The sequence below is a fragment of the Anabrus simplex genome, chromosome 2 (genome assembly GCF_040414725.1).
Source record: "Anabrus simplex isolate iqAnaSimp1 chromosome 2, ASM4041472v1, whole genome shotgun sequence".
Lineage (NCBI taxonomy): Eukaryota > Metazoa > Arthropoda > Insecta > Orthoptera > Tettigoniidae > Anabrus > Anabrus simplex.
Window position 1 is genome coordinate 775,636,185 of NC_090266.1, and position 16,689 is coordinate 775,652,873.

Sequence of the window (16,689 nt, forward strand, 5' to 3'; positions counted from 1 at the left end):
GGTGTGAAGATGGGAAATCATGGAAAACCATCTTCAGGGCTGCCGACAGTGGAATTCAAACCCACTATCTCCCGGATGCAAGATCACAGCCGCACGCCTTTAACTGAATGGCCAACTCGCCCAGTAAATGAGGAAATAAGGAGAAACGTGGAGTATGTAAACTTCAAGAAGAGATTGATATAGCGAAGTTAATATGGTTTGGACACATGATGAGAATGCCAGGAGAAAGAATACCAAAGAGAACATTCATGGATACAGAGACTGCAAAGAGGCCTAGGGGATAGCCTAGAATGAGGAGGTGGAGGAGGAGCTCTGTGTGGACTGTATTACAAATAGAGGAGTCGATAGCAATAAAGTATTAGAAGAGGAATGGTGGAAAGATCGAGTAAGGTGGTGGGCTTTGGTACACTACCCTACCCAGAGAGAATCTGGAAAAGGGAATGGATGAAACAGAAGAAGAAGAAGTGTTTGTTAATGTCCAGATGACCTACACTAGTGTCCAAAAGTTAAGCATAAGTTATGAGTAAGCAGGGCAAGAGGAAATAGACCGCAAGTCGCACGACATATGCACCTACCAACCTTACGTGTTCATTCTGTATAGGTAAAGAGTGCTCCCTGCTTTGACTAGCAGCGTAACCGCAAGGTAAACATAGCCAGTGCCTGCGCCCCATATTTCCTCAGTCATGTTTGCCCTGTTATAGTGCGCAGAGTGTAGCATTGTGGTAAACGTGACAACATAATGGCACAACACCACCATTTGGACCCCGTTTTGCAGGGTAGAATACTTGGCCACCTGGAAGCAGGCCAGACACAGACCAAAGTCACCATATCCTTGAATGTGCCACAAAGTGTCATTTCCAGACTTTGGAGACGATATTGAGAGACAGGAGATGTTTGTTATAGGCCAGTACCAGGTCAACCAAGGTTAACCACCCCACAGCAGGACCGATATGTGGCCTTAACTGCCCAACAAACTCGGAGTGCAGCTGCAAGACAATTGTTGGCGGAGCTTGTCGCCGTCTCAGGGGTTGCCGTTTCCCGGCAAACTGTGTACCGGAGGCTCAGAACAGCAGGGCTATTTGCCTGACGTCCAGTGGTGTGTGTGTGTCCCGCTCACTCCAGCACAGATTTGGACCCATTTACTGTGGAGCCGTCAATATCGAACCTGGACCATGAATGAATGGAGGCATGTGCTCTTCACAAATGAATCCTGCTTCAGTTTGCAGAACGATTCCCATCGCACATTAATCTGGAGAGAACCGGGTAGCCGATACAACCACAGGAACATTGTGGAACGGGACCAGTATTGTGGTGGTGGCATCTTGGTGTGAGGGGGCTTCATGTTGAATGGCCGTATGGACCTGCATGTATTCATGGGTGCTCCGAGGAACACTGTTAACACTCAGAGATACAGGGATGTGGTACTGAGACCACATGTTCGACTCTTCAGAGGTGCGGTTGGTCCAAACTTCCTCTTAATGAACAATAATGCCCGACCGCACAGTGCTGCTATGGTGGATGGATTTCTGGCTGGAGAAGACATTCATCGCATGGACTGGCCAGCAAGGTCTGAGGATCTGAATCCTATAGAAAATACCTGGGATGCATTGGGGAAGTGAATTGCATCCCGTCAGCCTCTACCAAGGACCTTTCAGTACCTTCATATAGTCCTTTCCAAGGAATGGGATCGACTGCCACAAGATCTCTTGGACCACCTGATAGTGGGCATGGCACGTCACTGCGAAGCATGTGTGGCTGTTAGGGGTAACCATACACCCTATTAACAGCATATTTTCCTTTGGAAGACATTACCAAGTTTTGTTAGGTGTTGTCAAAGTTATACCTTAGCTATCAGAACCTTTCTGACACTGTTTTTGTGGACAAGTTGTGTAAAATATGGTGTGTGAGTCACCTTCCATTTGTTCAGCAATCCATCTGACATTCCTATCAGGCTGTATGGAATTGTTTAGTGATTATGCTTAACTTTTGTACACTAGTGTACATTCATCTTTTGGTACTTGATGTTGTGATCCTGGTTTTTGTTTTGATATGATTGTGACAGACAGCTATAATTTGTTCTGATGTCTACTTATTCTCAGCATGAAGTGTACATATTTCATTACATGTTCTAGCAATTGGTCCTTGTTTATAAATTTGAAGGTGTTTTTCTGATATATTTTTAAAAATTTTAGTGTAAAGTAAGTGGTTTGTATCCACCAGCATTATATTTCAGATTTAATAATTTGATTCCAGTTTTTGTGTGCCTATTTTAAAGTAAATTATTGACTCACTCATTTATGCAGCAATCTCAGTAGTAACAAAATCCCTAGGTGCATAAACAAGCATGGTTAGAATCCCATCACGGTTTTACATGGCAAAGGGACAGAATACTCAACTTATAACACCAATTCACCAGTTATCTGAATGGTGTACTTGCACATTTTCTCTTATCGTTTTGTGTTCCAGCCTTATATCAATGATTTTCGTGTGTATTAAACCTGTTTGTCAAGTTTATTTGTAGCTGTTACTTTTCACCTTGAAGCCTCCGTGGCTCAGGTGGCAGCGCGCGGGCCTCTCACCATTGGATACCGTGGTTCAAATCCTGGTCACTCCATGTGAGATTTGTGCTGGACAAAGCGGAGGCAGGACAGGTTTTTCTCCAGGTACTCCAGTTTTCCCTGTCATCTTTAATTCCTGCAACACTCTCCATTAACATTTCATTTCATCTACCAGTCAGATATCATTGCCCCAGAGGAATGCGACAGGCTTCGGCAGCTGGCACATTTCCTATTCTCGCCGCTAGATGGGGTTCCATTCATTCCATCCCTGACCCAGTCGAATGACCGGAAATAGGCTGTGGATTTTCATTCATTCAATTTACTTTTCACCTTGCCATGTTTCCATTTCATCAGTTACATGTTCCCCACTTTGTTGAATTTATTAAGATTAAATTAGTATGCCTGAGTTCTGAGTTAGACCAGAGCATTAGTAAATTCTAGATGCATATGAAGACAATATGTAGTTATTCAGAAATCTCTTACTACTTTGAAGCATTGCATTCTGGAGGTTAATAGGATTGAGAATACAGTACTGACTTTAACACAGAGGTTCCCAAGGTAGGTCCTTAGATCTCTAGGGGCAATGTTTCATTATCAGAGGACCTGACTGCAGCTCACACTGTAATATTAAAGGCAGCGGTAGATAAATTAGGAGTGAGAAATATCTGGACCATACAGGGATGCGTTGTTGTAAAGACAGGGGAAATTAGACCCCACATAACAACAATGGATGAACTGAACTCTCTCAAGTAGATGAACAATACCATAGTGTAGCATTTCCCCCTGTGTCTGTAGATTCTACTGTGAAATAGCTGTCTAGTTCCTTAACTGTTTCTTCCAATGTGACTTCTTAATTTGTGACAAATTCATAAAATAGTCCTGTAGTATTCACAAATCCCACCCACACCTACAAGCTCTTTCTCTTCTGCTTACTTCTGAAATGCTCCCTGGCAGGAGCAGTTAAAGCCTGAGAATACAGCTCCTTAGCAAATCCCTACTCTGTGCTAACTTTTTAACCATATATTAGTAAAATTTTATTAATGTCCTTATTTTTTAAAAATATTTGTCTTTATTGAAATGTTCAATCATATTCTATGTGAATGTAATTATTTGCATATGTCTGTCAGTGTGTGTGTTATCAGTTTTTGTTCCAGGAATGTGTCACCTACTCTTGAAGCATGTCAGGAACTGGTGTCCTTGAAGCAACTACTACTATAGTAGATGAGGCATTCTTGAATGTCATTAACCCGAGTGTATTCGAAGACTATGATAACCCTTGTGTACCTTCACCAACTTCCTCCAACACTCAGCCTACTGAACTGCCGTTGAAACAAACTCTGTCTCAGTTCTCGAGAAGTCTGCAGTGTTGCCATATCAATTTGCTCTCTCTCCTCAGTCACACAGATGAATTTCATTCGATAATGTCAACCTGTAACATGCATCTTATGTGCATTACTGAAACCTGGATGTCTGACAACATTAGCTCTACCCCAGTAAAACTGGAAGGATATACTCTCTATCGGCATGATCACACTGGGAGCCGTGGAGGTGGTGTAGCAGTATTTTGTAGAAATGGTACTAAATGTAGAATAATTAGTAAATCATCATCTGTCATCACTCCACATACGGAATATATGTTTGTTGAGACTGAAATTAACCATCAAAAAGTATTGATAGAAGTTGTCTATAAACCACCGAATGTTACTAGCATCTCTGACCTTGAATCTGACCTTTTCAAACTAGTACCAACCTATGAGCATATACTACTTCTTGGTGACTAACACAAATATCTTAGCCCTGACTGGCAAATCAGAGCGAATCAGAAACCTATTTAACTTCGTTGACATGATGATCTTACCACTAAATGTAACTAATCATGTTCATACACTTAGATATACAAGCCATACTGAAATTGATCTCCTGATTACAAATAACCTGCCTAAAGTTCTTAAGTACGGTCAATTTCCTGTACCTGGCATTTCAACTCTTGACTTAATTTTCCTGTGCTACTCTCTACATGTACCAAAGTACAAAGCTAAATACATTAGTTATAGGGATCTGAAAAATATTGATTTACAGCAACTCCAAAGTGATGCATACAGTTTACCTTGGGAAGATATAAAACAATTACGCGACACAGACATGAAAGTGACAAGATTTAACTCTCTGCTCATAGAACTATATGACAAGCAAGCTTCAGTTAGGCAAGTTAGAGTCACTCGCCTGCACCTTGGTTAACTAGCGATATACAAGCAACAATGGCTTGCCATGACACAATATTTTGCCAATACAAGGAAACAACTAATGAAATAGATTTTGAACAGTATTGTATTTTACGTAACAGAACAAAGCAATTAATTCGTTACGGTATGTTAAAAATGTAACAAGGAACTGAAATTCACGTGACACCTGGAACCAACTTTGAGCTATGGGAGTTGGAAAATGTAAGGAGCCTCATTTGCGAACTATATCTCTCGATACACTAAACTCTCACTTCGTAACTAACCCAATAAAGGAATCTCAACCTCAAAATCATATCCACCTAAATAAAAGAATCGGTGATCCTACAGAAAATTAACATAATTTTTCTTTTCACCCTGTCAGTGTAAATGATGTAAAGCATTTTTTGAATTCAGTTAAGTCACAAACCAAAGGAACAGATAGCATCCCAATTGGTTTTATAAAAAACATTATTGGCGCTGTCCCACCAATCATTACCCATATTATAAACTACTGTCTAACCACAGGGACATTTCCAACTGCATAGATGGATGCTCTAGTAACCCCAATATTAAAGCAAACTACAGCAAATGCGCTGATTACCAGCCTATTTCGATTCTTCCTCCTTTCTCGAAAGTTCTTGAACGAGTTGTACACGAGCAGCTAATAGAATTCTTAACCAGTCAATCTCTTTTTGACCCATTGCAATCTGGCTTCAAAAAGGGACACAGTACTATGACTGCCCTTCTTTGGGTAACCGATAACATAAGACTAGCAATGGACAAATGGCAGGTGACAGTATTGACACTCCTTGACTTTAGTAGGGTGTTCAATATGGTAAATATGGGCATATTATTATCCAAGCTCTGCTCTCCGCATATTGGCCTAATAGCCCTAAATTTTTTAAAGTTATACTTTACAAATTATCACCAATGCATAGTGGTACACAATCAAAGATCCCAATGGGTTGTAAAATCATCCAGTGTCCCTCAAGGGTCTGTTCTAGGGCCCCTATTGTTCATCTTATATATTAATGACATATCCTCCACACTTCAGTATTGTAACTACCACTTATATGCTGATGATCTGCAGATATACAAACACACCACCATAAACAATTTACATGAAACTATTCAGCATATTAATTCAGATACTGAAAGGCTTACCATATATTTTAAAAACAGCCACTTAATCCTAAGTCCTCATAAAACACAAAGTATTATCAATGGAAACTCTAGATTATCACATGTTATAAGCAATATCAATCCTCCTCCAATCATCGTCAATGACATTGCTGTACCGTACCTAAAAAATGTAACTAATCTAGGAATCTCCATCAATGAGAATCTGTCCTGGAATGAACACGTAAGTAATGTATGTAGAAAGGTTCATGTAGCTCTATATCCCCTGAAATGTCACAAGAATGTTTTTTCTCAAAACCTTAAATTAAAATTAATCCAAGCACTACTATTCCCAATTTTAGACTACTGTGATATGGTACTGGTCAATCTAAATGCTGAACAAAATTTGAGACTTCAACGATCACACAAAACTCATGCAATATGCCTTCCAACTGCGACATGATGCTCATGTTACACCATACTTCAAAACATTGGAATGGCTACGCATAAATGAACAAAGGAATTTTCACCTACTGACACTTGTTTACCAAGTACTCTTGATGAACACTCCTACTTACCTATCTTTAATTTTTATTTTCTTTCCTCATTCCATGATATTAGTACCCATTCTGGTTCCCTGCTTGAAATTCCACTTAATTCTTACAATCATTCCTACCCTGAAGATGGTTTTCCGTGGTTTCCCATTTTCACACCAGGCAAATGCTGGGGTTGTACCTCAATTAAGGCCATGGCCATTTCCTTCCCAGTCCTAGCCCTTTCCTGTCCTATAGTCGCCATAAGACCTATCTGTGTCAGTGCGACATAAAGCAAATAGCAAAAAACAGTCATTCTTTTTTAGTTACTGCATCAAGACTCTGTTATACACTCCCAATGGATATTCAGCATGTTACTTCCTGTCAAAAATTCAAAGCTGCTTGCTGAAAGTTTTTTTCTGGGTACATATAACTGAGTTGTGTGAGTCATTGTATGTATGTTGTGTGAATGAGTTTTCTTTTATCTATTATGTACTTCAATCATTATTATTGTTATTATTATTTTACGTCACACCGACACAGACAGGTCTAATAGCGATGATGGGATAGGAAAGGAATGGGACGGAAGTGGCCTTGGCCTTAATTACAGTACAGCCCCAACATTTGCCTGGTGTGAAAATGGGAAACCACAGAAAACCATCTTCAGGACCGTCGACAGAGGGGTTCGAACCTACCATCTCCCGGATACAACCTCACAGCTGCGTGCCACTAACCGCAGGGTGAACTCGCCCAGTATTATTATTGTTGTTGTTATTATTAATATTCCTTTTTATATTATTATTAGTATTGTCACAGTAATTTCATACTGATTTGTAACCTAGTCTCAGGGTATCTATCCATAGTATTACTTCTTTGTAGAATTACTATATCTTATTTGTATGTTTACATTTTTAAATTTTATTGTTTAAAGTTGTTAAATGTAAGAGAGGGCCATGAGCCCTAACTTTGCCACAATTGTAAGTCAGGAATAAATAAATATACTTTTATTAAGTGACACTCTTTGAATTCTTGGTTGTTTGGTATAAAATGATGAGTGGCTGCAATGCACTGTGAAGTGAGATGGTTATCTTCAGGAGAAGTACTAAGGAACTGAGTAATGAAGTCAAGTTTTTTTTTTTTTCATCTTTAAAGACATAATTTCAACCCAACTGTATTTGGAAGCAATCAGACCTTGCTGTTATCTTGAACTGTCTGAATGTACTCCGATTAAGCCCACAGGGATCTAGCAGCACTATGTTTCAGGTTTGAGTTAAAACCGAGGGAATGATAAAAATACTGAAGCTGTGGATCAGATATTAGATTCTGAAATCTTCAAGCAGTTTCCTTCCATTAAAGATTTCTTCCAGATGTCAGGAGAAAATGTTCCAATGGAGATATTCCAATGCTATTAAGTCAGTGGCATGTGGACAAGAAATATGCTTGCTGATAGGCAATCAACCAAACTCTTTCTTTGGCTATGAGAAGAAGATTCTTTGGCAGAACATTCTCACAGTCCATTAAAATTACATGTTTCACAATTATAATTAACAGATTTTTACTTATGTTATGTCTGACTATCCTGATCACTCAAGAAAAGCTTTGAAGTGTTTTCCACTACTTATTTGAGTGAAACCTTATCCTTTCACCCATGAATTTGGAATCAAAGTTCAGAAATAAATTGGTCTGTTAAATTTAATTTTTTTATAAAGGTGTTGGTAGACTGGAAAGTAGGGGTACTACAGCTTGAAGAAATGTCAATAAAAATCTTTCAGTGTTAGTGCACAGTTTAAAAAAAAACAATGAATCTGTTAGGTACTCTACCTCAATATTTTTTACATTCAACAATGTTCATGAGTATGACAGTGCCCTAAGTCATAGTGGGTGAGAAACATTTGAAAAGTGTCCTCTGAATGGAAGAAGATCTTTCATATGGAGAACATATTAAAATTTCATATAAGCTGAACATATCCATTTGTTGTTAGAGGGAAGCTCTTAGTGTCTGGGAAGGAGGCATTCCATTGCATTAAAATTATCTGATTGGTTTATGTACACTATCTTTCAGGGTGATCAGAGCAGGACAAGGTAGGCAAGTCAGTAATGGTAACTTCAGCTACTTTGTCATAATATTGTGTTAATTTTTTAAATCAAAGCTGGAAAGATACATCATTGCAACAAAGACTTTCTGAATTCAACAAATCAAGATTACCCCGAATGCAAAGAATACTGCTATAACTATAGGCTAAGAATCTGACATCCCACAGGGATCACTCTTATGGCCCCTTCTATTTGTTTTGTTTCTAAATGATATTACTACAGTTATTCAGAGCCGTGAATGTCTCTTGTATGCTGAAAACTTGAAACTATACAAAGTCATAGATGAAGATGGTGAGGGCAATTATTTACAAAAAGATTTTAAACAAATATGTAAGTGGTGTGATAAGTGATCCCTCAGAGTGAATAAAGTTGTGTGTGGTGTCATGTCATTTACTCAAAAATTACAAATACAAAATCAGTGGAGAATTTTTAAATTGTTTAGAGGAGTTTAATGACGTAGGTGTAATTCTTAGTAACATGAATGGCTTATCCTTTGAGAAACACATCAATAATATTATAAAGAAATCTTTAAGAATACTGGGGTTTGTCAAAAGGAATTGTGAAGTGTTTAGTAATATTGCATGTGCCAAAACACTGTTTTGTTCCCTGGTCAGACCCTCTCTCAAGTATGGTTGTGAGGTGTGGCTCCCGTATCAGAAAGGCCACATATACCATCTTGAGAGAGTACAGATAAGGTTCCTGGAGTGGATTAGTTTTGGATTCCTGGGCATGCCACTCTCTTCAAGCAGGTATGAAGAATTTGTCTAATTCTTGGAATGAATACGCTGGCAACGCACCGAAAATGTGCGAATGCAATGTTAGCAACTAAATGCTTGAAGAGTAAAGTGGACCGTTTGGACAAGGCAGAAATGCACATTTCAGCCATCCAAATGTAGGACGGTTGCACATGAAAATTCTTGATTCATGCAAGCCCTTAGGACCATAAATCGGCTGGAAGGGACACTTGACAATTTTCACCACCCTTCCACTGCAATCCAGAAAGCTCTTCTAAAGGTTGAAATGTGATAATTTTGTAAATTACATGAATTGTTATATGAATAGCCTGTAGAAAACATGTGAACCTGTATATCTGTATGTTTATGTAATTATGTATATATGTATATATTATTTAAGTTTTATTTAATTTTCTATCACATCTGTAAATGGGACATCTTGTACGTGATAAATAAATATATTCTATTCCAAATAATTCATCAATTCATGAAGGGTAAATGCTCGTACTGAATGGCCTGATAGATCACTTCTTCTTAATGCTTACTGCTATCCTGCTATCCTTTCTGGGAACATTTTATATGCATAGTATGATTAACTCATACAATGAGGTAATCTACCAAATTCAGTGCAAGAAATGCCCTGCCTTCTGTGTAAGACTTACTTCTATATCTATTGGCTGAACAATCATAGAAGAAACAAAAATACACATTAACTACTTCTTTATCTCAAGCATGTCTGTTTCCACAATGTTTTCTTTGTAAAAGCCATAAATCAATGACCTACCTCTGCCACTTTGGCTTCTTTGAAAGACTATGAATGTGCCCTTTCATTTTAAAGACTAAGGCAAGCTGAAGTATGAACATGAGATAGACCTTTCAAAACACTAGAAAATCCACAGCATCACCTCACAATGAACTCATCTTCTTCCTCTCAAGTTGATGAAGACATAATATTTAAATAGTCACTAATCTACTCTGTGTGTTCTATGCATTTTTGAGTATGTAAGTTGTTCTTGTTCTCTGCTATTGCTTACCAAGCATAATTTGTTGCTTGGCTATGCCTTTGTTTTATGACCATTTTACAAATTTCAAGTTTGTAACATACTAGTAGATACCTATATTAATATTATTTATTAGTTGAGTTATACTTTTATATTACTTCATAGTAGATATGTGCTAATTGGGTAGTTCATTGTTTGTATTTCAAAAAGTATACTCCAATTTCTTTTTTCTTACCTGAGGACGAATAAACTGAATGTTGCGAGGGCCTCTTCTAAGAGTGCTGGAAGGTGTGTGAGGTACTGAAGTTGATGTCGTGGATGATGAATTGTTGGGGGGTGCAGGAGAGTTTGTAGACAGCTGAGTATCGTTCTGACCTTGTTCTGACATTGCTTTCCTTGTTTGAGGAATGCTACTGGCACAGATGTTATGAGATGCTGATATCACACCATTACCTCCTGTTAAAAGATATTCATATTAAGAGCATAATCATAGTTCATTAATGGTACTAAAAAAAAAGGAACAAAAGAAACCCATGGCCATACAGCCTTGCTGGGACTTGGCCTACCAAGCAACCGCTGGTTAGTCCCAAGGCCTGCGGATTAGGAGGTGACACGTGGTCAGTGAAACAAATATTCTTGGATATTTTTCTCAGCTGAATGTACCTTGAACCAGCCCTCAGATTTGGGTAAAAATTGCTGAACGGGCCAGGAATCACACTTGAGGCCACCTGGTCAGTTGCAGACTCTCTACTCCTACACCGTATGGCCGGCATTGATATGAAAGCTGTGCAAGTGCATAACATGTGTATGAAAGCTTATACTGTTTTTGTTTATATCATAGTGGTAAACATCCTCAGGACTTCGTCACAATTTTTACAGGAAATACATTCCTACTGTTAAATAAACTGCTGAGATTTCCTCAATAATGAAGGAATTAAAGAACTGATCAATATCAAAGAAGAGAGATTCAAACTTACTTGGCTAATGTATGTTGAGTAGTGAGCCTATATATTGGATAGTCAACCTGATGGCTGGTTGGATTCTGAACAGCTCCACCATCAGCTGTCATAAATGGCCTAGGAGTTTCTGAAGATGCTTATTTGTGAAATGAGGAGCAAGCTAGTTTCCCATTACTTTCCTCACTGATATTGCACATTAGTCTGTCAAGCCCAACCCTATGAGTGATGCTTTCACACCATTCATAAGAGGGACTGGCTGCATTAGGAATGGCAGTACTAGCATCGCTCATAACATGGTCATTTTCATTTTGTTAAAGCAATGGATGAGGCTGAGAGAGGAAAATGAAGGTAAAACATTTATTTTAGGCTATAACAAAAGACATTGTGCACCGTAAACACTAGATCTCATCACAAAGACATACTTGGCTCATTCACCACTCAAAGTGGAAATTTCATCACCAAACAAAATTAATTATTTGTAGAATGGTGTCATATAGGTACATAAACTATAACAGTTTGAGGCTAATTTGATTCATTATGTAGCAATCCCCATGTGACTGGTTGTGGACAAACCTTCTCCAGTATTTATTGCACAGTGCAGCTTAGCTGACTTTTGGCCTGTAAAATGATCCCTCGTCAAACATGCATTGATGCCATAAAAGAGTACGGCATGAACAACTATCACAGTTTGATAGGGCTTGAAAAATACTGATCTGTGTGAGATGGGTTATCAATAAGGACTGTAGCTGCATGTGCTGGGTGACATGCATCTATAGTACAATATTTATAGCAACAGTGAACAAGTGAAAGAACATATATTCATAGATGTGGTATAGCATCAACCCACTGGGTAATAGAACAGAAGGATAGCCACATTGGTCAGATGGTTTGCAGCGACACCTGAGCACAACAGTACAAATATGAGTAACAAAATTATGTCAGTCCATCTATGTAAGAAACAATTATTGGTAATCATTTGCGTGCAGCCAGTTTACAAGCCTATGTCAATGAAGCAATTCTTCATTCACCCTACAGCATAAATATGTAAGGCTTGCTTAATGTCAGAAAAGATCACGCTATACTAGTGAATGGTCTTTAGTGATGAATTGCTCTGTTATCATGGATGTAGTGATCATCACAATCGTATCTGACAACATAATTCTGTATAGGCAATAATTTTTATGTTGAGGCCCGTATTGATGGATGTGTTTTTATTTATTAGAAAAGGAGTTTTTATTCAATCTAATCAGTACATTAATTTGAAGTAATTGTTGTTAACTCATTCATTAAATGTTTGGACTAGTTTTGATTGTAAAATGTTCGTCTCCAGTAATTTAACAAGAAAAAATGTACCGAAGAATGAGACATAGCTATCTTAAATATAACATAAAATGTCCATTCAAAAAGTTGAATGGGACTGTAAAATTTTTTCTAAGATTGAACATGCATCAGAAAACATATTTACAATGGATTAAAAATTTCTGAATGCTTCGTGTTTAATCCATAATTTTATGCTGTCTTGAATTTTTGATGCACAATTTATAATTAAAATAACACTTTCACTCAAATTAGCTCACTGAACATCTGTACGATTGTATAAAAGTGTGCCCAAGCACATAAAATTTGTGAATGTACAAGGCTGTAGACTTCTGTAAAACTTTACAATGATGTCCAATACTGCCACATTAGTCTAAAAGAGACATCCTAGTGTTGAGTAGAAATATAAAGCCATATCAATTAGGGCTTTGAACAATGCATATAATAGAATATCTAAAAAAAAGAAGAATGAAAACGACTGTGTCTTAGAAAAGTTAATAGTGAAAAATGATATGGAGATGAAAAAAAAAAAAAAAAATGAAAGTAACAAACTTATCCCTTGATGCTCCAGTGGGAGCACAGCAGTTAACAGCTGGCAGTGTTGTGAGAGCTTGGTGGAGGTTTAGGCTCAAGGTGATGGGAGGGAATGGTAGTAGGAGAAGGAAGGATAAGCAAGGGAAAGGAGGGGTGGGAAAATTTGTATGAATGGTTACCAGTGTGAAATTTATTTAATTTCTTATCATAACATTTGGTGACTATGGGGATTATGGATTCCAAAAGAACATTATTTTCGTCTACAGCACCGAGAGGATGAACGAGTAGAACTCCACCATGGGTTTCCTGTGGAAGGAAAAATGACCACCAAACAGATGAGTTGATGTGCATTTTATTTCTTAGCACGATAAAAGATAATTGGGGTGACATAATGTAGGATTTTCTTTTGTTTAATACATAAATGCTGTAAATAATGCATGCCATGATATTGAATTTGATTATCTTTTTGTCAATGTTAATGTAAAGTCATAAGAGCTAAATTTTCTGGATGAAACCACATTTTCCTGTTAAGTATTTTATGAGGGTTTTTTTATTATTAGTGATTTGTAATATATTAGCATGTATAGGAACAAGGATAGAATAGCATCTTGAGCTTCCCTAAATGGGATGGAAACAGTAGTAAGTGATGAATGAGTGAAACCATGTCCAAGAAGTTGCTATTGATGTTCAATATGGTTGTCGTTGGGAGGTAGACAGCCGGGTGCTCAAGGGTCATTCAGACAATGCATGCTTAGCTGACTCATACAGTAGTTGTTACGGCATAAATATATTCAAGAATGAAGAGGTTTTTTTGCTAGTGTCTTTACATCACACTGACACAGATAGGTCTTACGGCCACCATGGGAGAGGAAAGGCCTAGGAGTTGGAAGGAAGTGGCCTGGCCTTAAGTAAGGTACAGCCCCAGCCTTCACCTGGTGTGCAAATCGGAAACCACCTTCAGGGCTGCCAACAGTGGAATTCAAACTGACTATCTTCCAGATGCAAGCTCACAGCCGCACACACTGAAGAGTTCTGACTGAGCTAATATGATACAATTGTGTTATGTATATGGATAGTACATGGATAGGGACATTATATAATTTCTCCTTGATTTTGAATGTTATTATAAGACTCCCATTTGGAGTGTTTCCTTTGCTTTTGTGCAAACAGTGTGAACTTGTAATGGATACCAGGGAGTGAGTGAATAATACAATTGAATGGCAAGTGAAAAAAGAAAATGAAGGGCTGAGAAAAGTGATAGTGATAGCCCTTATCCACTAGGAACTCTGGTATGTAATATGAGAAGTAATGAGAAACATTGAGCACCCTAGAATGACGATGTGTTATGAAGGAATTAAAATGTGACAGTGCACCGAGGCAAATCTATGTAAAAGGATGAATAAATGATGGATCAGTGAATGATGTTCCTTGTGAAGTTCCAAGTGTATGAATAAGTGGGGCAAATGAATAAATTGAGCAATAAGAAGTAAATCCTAGGAAGGGAATTACTGGCTGTAATTAGAAGGTTACGGTCCATGCTGGCCAGTGAAAGAAGAGGGTGACGAGTGACCATTCTCCCAGCATAACAAAGGAACATTTTTTTGTTCCAATCCCCTTTGCACAGACTTGCTGTGTAATGAAGTTAAAGCTATTGATCCCCAGCAATTACACACAGTTTTCTTTTTTTCTTTTCAAAAGTCTAGTCTTCTTAAGAACATTGGTGTTCAATAATAATATGGTAGCCATAACTGATAATTTGGATGGTAGTTAAGATAAATCCCCCATGTACAGTAATACAAGGCAACAGATAGCTAGGGATTTTCTGATGTGTATCACTCAGTCAGAAGGAGCCCTGCTCGAAACCAGATGACGGACAGGGTAAGCTGGCGTGCAAGCTTGCCTCAAGCTTTTGCCGGGGGCAGAAGAAAGTGATATCCATGTTTTTCTTACAGGAACGGACCCATTTGTACTTAAAGTGTACATGTGATTGTGTTCAGTGTTTTATTTTATTTCTTTGTGCTCAAATAGAGCCGATGTTCAATGTTGCTTGTCTAGGTGCCAGGGATGATCAGTTCAGAGAATTTTGCTCATTGTGTGTTTTTTATGTACATATTTTTCTCAGGTATGAATTACATAGCATACGGACCGTTTAATTATGTGCTAAGATAGAATTGTACCATGTAGGGGGACACCTTCTCAAATGATATGATGAAGGTGATCGACCAAAGGAGAGGACAATTCTGTCAGAAAAATAAGATAATATTTAACAGCCAGATTTCGTTTATACTTCACTGCCAGATAAAGTCTGTGATGAGTTGAGATCATTGAGCAGCCTTCAGGCAAATCAATTTGTTTTAAATACTCTCTTTTTTTCTGGTGTGTAGATTTTTATTATGCTAGTGTTGTTTGTCCTTATGTCACAATTCAGAAAAAAATTTATATCAGTGACCCCATTACATTATTCTTGTCATTTCTAGTAGTGCTAAGTAATATCCAGTAAATAGTTGAACTCAAAAATTCTACTTGCACATTAGATAAGACTCCATCTTAAAGTTTTTTCTTATTTTTTTTCAAATGCCACCACCCCCATTGTACTCGAACAATGACGAGGCTCACCCAGAAAGTAGGAGGAGGGTGGTTACGAAGCCCGTTTTGGTAGTTCGTGCCGCTCTTCGATATAATCTCATGCGTGGTTGTTTGTCTGGTTACACAGACACATTATTATGCTTGGGTCTCCTAAAAGCCCAGTAAGGGTATAATAAGAAAACATAAAAGTCCAATAATACTGTCTTGAGGAATTCCCCTCTTAATGATTATAGGATCAGATAAAGCTTCACCTACTCTAATTCTCTGAGTTTTTTCTAGAAATATAACCACCCATTCAGTCACTCTTTTGTCTAGTCTAATAGCTCTCATTTTAGTTAGTACAGCAGTCTTCCATGATCTACCCTATCATATTCCTTAGATAGATCAATCACAATACAGTCTATTTGACCTCCGGAATACAAGATATCTGCTATATGTTGCTGGTATCCTACAAGTCGAACTTCAGTGCAATAACCTTTTCTAAACCCGAACTGCCTTCTATCAAGCCAGTTATTAATTTGCAAACATGTCTAATATAATGAAAAAGAATGCCTTCCCAAAACCTACATGCAATGAATGTCAAACTTACTGGCCTGTAATTTTCAGCTTTATGTCTATCACCCTTTCCTTTATATACAGGGGCTACTGTAGCAACTCTCCATTCATTTGGTATAGCTCCTTCATGTGAACAATAATCAAAAAGTACTTCAGATACGGTACTATATCCCAACATATTGTCTTTAGTCTGTCTGTTAGGTCATCAGCCCAGAGGCTGGTTGGATCCTCAGATAGCACCACCAAAGGTTATGCGGTTATAAGGAAACCCCAAAAACCAATGGCAGCACCAAAATGAGGCGTACTAGGCAAGATGAGGAGTGAGATAGTTTGCCATTGCTTTCCTCACTGGGTCAGAAAGTACTATTGCAGCACGACTGACCCTATGAGCAGCACCTTTCTTAACACTCAAATGCACTAGTCATGCTCTGAATGCCATTACTCAGCACTACCCATACCCCAGCAACTTCCATATTG

At 38.1% G+C, this 16,689-nt stretch overlaps 1 protein-coding gene across 1 annotated transcript in view; it reads right to left on the reverse strand.

The window, feature by feature from the left end:
* The window catches only part of LOC136863684 (roundabout homolog 2-like), a 231,455-nt gene that overhangs the window by 17,113 nt on the left and 197,653 nt on the right, over window positions 1-16,689 (reverse strand). The window contains exon 17 of the mRNA XM_068226035.1: window positions 10,497-10,717. Within this exon, the coding sequence (XP_068082136.1) occupies window positions 10,497-10,717 (221 nt within the window). The remainder of the gene's footprint in view (window positions 1-10,496; window positions 10,718-16,689) is intronic.